Source organism: Cyprinodon tularosa, unplaced genomic scaffold, assembly GCF_016077235.1.
Source record: "Cyprinodon tularosa strain WSP-4 unplaced genomic scaffold, ASM1607723v1 ctg10, whole genome shotgun sequence".
NCBI classification, from domain to species: domain Eukaryota; kingdom Metazoa; phylum Chordata; class Actinopteri; order Cyprinodontiformes; family Cyprinodontidae; genus Cyprinodon; species Cyprinodon tularosa.
Window position 1 is genome coordinate 473,746 of NW_024037782.1, and position 6,255 is coordinate 480,000.

The following is a 6,255-nucleotide window of genomic DNA, read 5'->3' on the forward strand; positions in this document are numbered from 1 at the left end:
CCTTATAGATTTCTGTACTGTTTTTCCCTTTATTTATCACTCATGAAGCCTAAATTGTTTGGTTTCACTCTATTAAATGAACATTGGTCTGGAAATAAAGCTGATTAATCATCTGATGCTGCCAAGATATTTAATAATAGGAACTATATTTTGTATCAAGCGGAGTTATATTCACGTAAGCGAGAGGTTCGGCTACGCTTTTTCAGTATACGTGCGCTACTATTGCTATGGTAACCAGATGCCTTTCCCTTTCAAAGTAAAGCGTCCAAAGCACCATAGCAACCACTGACAGGTAAGCTGCTGTGAAGTTTGTGCGCGATAGATGCCAATTTGGAGCCACCTCGTTTCTTTATGTTTTTTTCTGTTTTTCATCTCAGCTGTTAAAGGAAATGCCAAGAACTAAAGATGAAGAAAAACTTGAGGGTTTCACCGTTAAAGCCCTCAACAAGAACTCCGTGGGTGAAGGCCCTCCAACCGCAGGGCTGTTTCAACAACGGCCGATCAAACCCACCACCTTCCGGGAGTATTATGACAGCAGGCGGATCCCTATCGCTTTGGACTACAACAGAAAAGGACACAAAATAAAGTGGACGGTGGACATGGATAAACTGGACTGCCAGCAGCACCTGCCTCTATTCTTTGATGGCCTCCGTGAGACAGAACATCCTTACAATGTCCTCGCAGAGCAGGGGATTTTTGACATGCTGAACCGCGGGGGGGACAAGATCCTCCCCGTCGTGCCTATGCTCATCATGCCCATCAGGAACGCAATGAACACCAAGAACCAGACAGTGACGTCCACCACCCTGAAAGTCCTGCAGCATATGGTGGAGTCGGTTGACGGCATGGGGTTGGCTTTGGTGCCTCACTTAAAGTACATCCTGCCCGCTTTTAACCTCTTCAAGTACAAGAAGAGCGTGGGAAACCTGATCGAGGAGACTCTGCGGAAACTGGAATACTACGGTGGCCCGGAGGCCTACAAACAAATTAAACTCATGGTCCCCACCTACAGCACTGTATATTGACAAATCAAAAAGAATATCAGTGTTGTATTGATTTATTTACATAATTTTCTTGTGATTTATTTCAAGCTGTAAGCTACATACCTTGTTGTGTGGAGTGAAAATTCGTTGCATACACTATTCTAACCCTTTAAGGTTATATTTCATTTAATATGTCATTCCTGTCCTATCCAGGGCTTGATTCAGGCAGATCTGAGCACTTATTGCTGCACTATCAACTCAAAAAGAGATTTTTTTTATTTGCCATTATAGGATTTCCAGATATTACAGCCATCAAATAAACATACAAACATATTTTAATTCTCATATTATCTTATTTCTAAAATTCTGCTTTGAAAATTTAGTTTAATTGTTCTAAATGTACCTTTATTGTGAAGAAATCAGTAAAACCTATCCAGATAAAAAAAAAAAAAAAAAAGCCATACAAATTGCTACGGAAGAGGATTAGGGCCACAGAAAAAAAAAAGTAAACTGATTTTTAAATTTTATTTCAGTTTAACATGGGAAAAAAGTCAGAATTCTGACTTTTTTCTCAGAATTCTGACTTTAATCTCAGAATTCTGACTTTTTTTCTCAGAATTCTGACTTAAATCTCAGAATTCTGACTGAATTCTGACAATAAAAAAAGTCAGAATTCTGAGAAAAAAAAGTCAGAATTCTGAGATTAAAGTCAGAATTCTGACTTTTTTCTCAGAATTCTGACTTAAATCTCAGAATTCTGACTGAATTCTGACAATAAAAAAAGTCAGAATTCTGAGAAAAAAAGTCAGAATTCTGAGATTAAAGTCAGAATTCTGAGATCAAAGTCAGAATTCTGACTGAATTCTGACAATAAAAAAAGTCAGAATTCTGAGAAAAAAAGTCAGAATTCTGAGATCAAAGTCAGAATTCTGAGATCAAAGTCAGAATTCTGAGAAAAAAGTCAGAATTCTGAGAATTCTGCTAGTTTTGCTTTATCTAAAATGTATTATCTAATCTGAAATGAATCCATGTAAAGCTTGACGAAATCTGAGAAATTATGCATATAGATTAGGATATTTTGTGCTATTTTGTGTCACCTGTTAATTAACTGTTTATGCTCTAAAAACATTCTAAATGACTTTGTTTCGAGTAAATTATGGACGCTACCCACTCAGGACACTTGGAATACATTGGACGAGCAGTATGGAGGAATATTGACACGTTTTTTGTGGACTTTTATGGACCTTTCTGCCTCGGGCGCCATAGACCTCCATTATTTGAATGTCAGCAGACAGCAAGAAGCCTCCCAGATCTCCAGATGCATTTGAGATATCAAAAAAGTACTCCAGGGTGTTGTTCAGCATGGGGGTGAGTAGAAAATGAAGGCTAATCATGTTTTGGGTGTACTATTCCTTTAATGATTCTTACTTACTAACCTCTCTACTTTACTTAGAATTATAAAAATGGATTTGTGACTGCTAGTTTTGCTTTATCTAAAATGTATTATCTAATCTGAAATGAATCCATGTAAAGCTTGACGAAATCTGAGAAATTATGCATATAAATTAGGATATTTTGTGCTATTTTGTATCACCTGTTAATTAACTGCTGAGTCTGATGGAATGGGTTGAACATACAGGGCTGTTTGGTTTGATAACCAGGTCTCTCTACAGCAACCCCCCCCCCCCCCCCCCCCCCCCCCCCCCCCCACACACACACACACACACACACACACACACTCATCCCTAAACTGTTGATAGGACCTAGGACCAGATTCTTTCAGGATGTTTTTATTTCATAATAATCATATCTCCAATGCAGTAGGCTTAAATACACGCATAAGTCATAAAATCATAATAATTATAATTGCTTGATTAAGCTGTGATAACTTTTGAAATTGATGATGATAAAAATCATAACTGATTGATACAATTCTAATTATTTGAAATATGTTATTTCCAATTCAATTCCATTATACTTTATTAATCCCTGAAAGGAAATTCAGTATTTTACTCTTAAATAAAATGTTTATAAGGCTTATGTTGTTCTTGAGCTTGGTTTTATGATTTATCTGTTAGAGACAAAATGTTTTATATTTTATGCCAACAGTTGTAAAATTGTTTTGATTAATCTGTACTACAATTTTTGCAGTTTATTTTAATTGTGCCTTATGGATTTCTGTACTGTTTTTCCCTTTATTTATCATTCATGAAGCCTAAATTGTTTAGTTTCACTCTATTAACCTCTTGGACACTAGGCCTGTTTTCGAGAAATATGCTTGAAAATAACATGCCCAAAATGAATTGAATATATCTCAAGAACTACAGAGTTTATTTTAATTGTTTTGGTATCAAAATAAAGGCAAGACCCCAGAAAATATGTTACAGGTCTAAAAACCATCTTGCCTGTTACTAGGGACCCAAATTTGGGTCCTCATGTTATGAAGAGGATGAACATTGTTCTGGAAATAAAGCTGATTAATCCTCTTTTGCTGGTAAGATATTTAATAATGGGAACTACGTTTTTATCAAGCGGAGTTATATTCACGTAAGCGAGAGGTTCGACTACGCTTTTCCACAATACGTGCGCTAGTATTGCTATGGTAACCAGATGCCGTTCCCTTTCAAAGTAAAGCGTCCAAAGCACCATAGCAACCACTGACAGGTAAACTGCTGTGAAATTTGTGCACATTAGATGCCAATTTGGAGCCACCTCATTTCTTTATGCTTTTTTTTCCTGTTTTTCATCTCAGCTGTTAAAGGAAATGCCAAGAACTAAAGATGAAGAAAAACTTGAGGGTTTCACCGTTAAAGCCCTCAACAAGAACTCCGTGGGTGAAGGCCCTCCAACCGCAGGGCTGTTTCAACAACGGCCGATCAAACCCACCACCTTCGAGAGGGACCTCGCTGCAGCCTGCAGAATGGGGCGGGACTGACCTTTCCGTCTGTCTCATACCTTATATGGAAATGGAACTATTGCATCCCGGAAATAAAGGGGGCGCTATTTTTATAATCACTAATATAAATACCTTAAAGACGCGGGTTTAAGAGGAAAAGAATAAGACAGAAATAACTTTGAGAGGTTGTTGCAAGAAGGTTGTTGTTCGGCACAAAACCAACAATGCAAAACTCACAGAGTAAACAAAAGGTATTTTTACTTTATTAAAAAATGTTTACATAGTAAATCGATACGCTTTCCTACGTTAGTTTGATAATATAATTAACAGCTGTAAACTAGTGAAATTTGTAATTCATACAGGGGAAGGCTAATGTTAGCATGTAGCATAGCTAATTATTTCCCCGCACTATTAGATAAAAAAGAAGATGACATGTTTAATTGAGAAATGTTTTTTATGCTCAAACGTTTTTTATTTTCATTATACAGATCCACCTGTCCGTTTGCAATGTTCGGAATGGAGAGAAGATTCTCCCCAATTGCATAAATAATAAATATCGCTGTCCCCTTTGCTCGTACAGTACTAACGAGTTGTACAAGGTTCAGAACTATATTGAAAAAAACAGCTATGGTTCAACATAACTATATGTAAAACTACACTTGAAAAATATAAAATATTTTTTTTACATACTTGCCAGTTTTCTAATGTTTTTCTTTCATTTTTAAAGGTTAATCTTTTTTTTAAATATGTTTTGTACACCAATGTCAAATTTCTGGAAAGTCTAATATTTTTTATAAACTAACAGCTGCCATTATAGGTGGGTGTAGGACCCAGATGTGATACTCTAATGATGAGTAGCACTACTTTAAATATACACTGCTCAAAAAAATAAAGGGAACACTCAAATAACATATCCTAGATCTTAAATGAATGAAATATTCTCATTATATACTTTGTTCTGTACAAAGTGGAATGTGCTGAGCAGCAGGTGAAATTGATTGTCAATCAGTGTTGCTTCCTAAGTGGACAGTTTGATTTCACAGAAGTTTGATTTACTTAAAGTTATATTGTATTGTTTAAGTGTTCCCTTTATTTTTTTGAGCAATATATTTTTAGTAAGTAACTGTGCAATAAAATACACAAGTAAGAGAAACAAAGTATTTGGTGAAATGGCTTTTATTAAGAACTGTTTTGCTGATCATAATGTGCAATGTAATATTACCCATTTATTTCAGCAGACATGAATAAAACGGTGAACATAAAAGTTATGTGCACTGTTAGGTATTTTAAAACCAAAAATGAAAAATATTAATACAAGACAACAAATTAAGGTTAGAAAAAACAAACATAAACAACATTTTCTGTTTGTCGTGTATTATTTATTTATGGATTAAAATGTGTTTTCATTCAGTTAGTTACTTGTATTAGGTAACATATCAACAAAATTTACTTAAGAGTATAACATATTAAAAAATAGCCCTAATTTTAATTTTTTTAATTATTATTATTTAGTCAAAAGTTCTAGAGTAATTGAGTAAATCTAGTTAATACCTGCCCTTGACTGTTTGAGCAATATCACTTTTACAATTTCAATAAATCTTTTGCATAATATATATTTTGTATCTTTGGAAGCCATTGTGACTTCTGAAATTAATTGTTAAATACTACAAAATAGTAATAATAATGTGAAAGCATCTACAGTGATTAATTCAAACATGCCTTTTTTCTACCAATCATTTGTATATTCCCTGATGTGTAATAAATTTTTTTCTTTAATGTTTGTAGCTTTTACGTTGTGTCCTTGCTATACTTTAAGTGGGAATGAACCACGTCTGGTTTAAACATATCTGCAATGTATGTAGATGTTGATTTTTAATTTTGTTCATTTCTTTTTCTTACTGCAGAATTCCATATCTTCAGATGTGGCCTACCCTGTAGTGACACATCTCACTTTCATTGCCCGTACTGTTTTACAACTATTGACAGAAGGGACAGGTTTGTTAATCATTTGGTTAACCACACAATAACTTCCCATAAGGTGTCCGACTGTGCATCAGCCCAGGTGCCTATCCAACCAGTAGCTACCAACATCCAGGCAACACAGGCGCCTGTCCAACCAGCAGCTACCAACATCCATGCAACACAGGCACCTGTCTGCTCAGAAAACATGGTTACATGTGAAATGTGCAACCTGCGCCTGAGAAAAAAGAATCTTCGTATCCATTTGAAAAGAAAACACCAGGAAAATGTGGAGCTGATTTCACAAAATCATCATTTAAGGAGTCAGTGTGTGGATGCAAAAAAAGGTATTTTTGCTGTAGAGAAATCCTTTTATGGTCCATCAAGACCTATACATGTAATAAAAAACACCTGGTC

General features: G+C 35.3%; 2 protein-coding genes across 2 annotated transcripts in view; both read left to right on the forward strand.

Annotated features, from left to right (window-relative positions):
- The first annotated feature begins 216 nt into the window (after positions 1-216).
- pacrg (PARK2 co-regulated) lies at positions 217-1,440 on the forward strand. Its single transcript, XM_038291500.1, has 2 exons — positions 217-292; positions 378-1,440. The coding sequence occupies exon 2, from the start codon at positions 390-392 to the stop codon at positions 1,023-1,025; it is 636 nt and encodes a 211-aa protein (XP_038147428.1). The 5' UTR covers positions 217-292; positions 378-389; the 3' UTR covers positions 1,026-1,440.
- A 2,164-nt stretch (positions 1,441-3,604) lies between these two features.
- LOC119787460 overlaps positions 3,605-6,255 on the forward strand; it is a 3,940-nt gene continuing 1,289 nt past the window's right edge. The window contains exons 1-3 of the mRNA XM_038291374.1: positions 3,605-3,647; positions 3,736-4,130; positions 5,784-6,255. The exon at positions 5,784-6,255 is cut by the window's right edge and continues 779 nt beyond it. Coding sequence (XP_038147302.1) covers positions 6,047-6,255 — 209 coding nt within the window. The 5' untranslated portion in view covers positions 3,605-3,647; positions 3,736-4,130; positions 5,784-6,046. The remainder of the gene's footprint in view (positions 3,648-3,735; positions 4,131-5,783) is intronic.

Coding starts and splice junctions, on each gene's coding strand:
- pacrg (XM_038291500.1), top strand. CDS start 390: ATGCCAAGAACTAAAGATGAAGAAAAACTTGAGGGTTTCACCGTTAAA.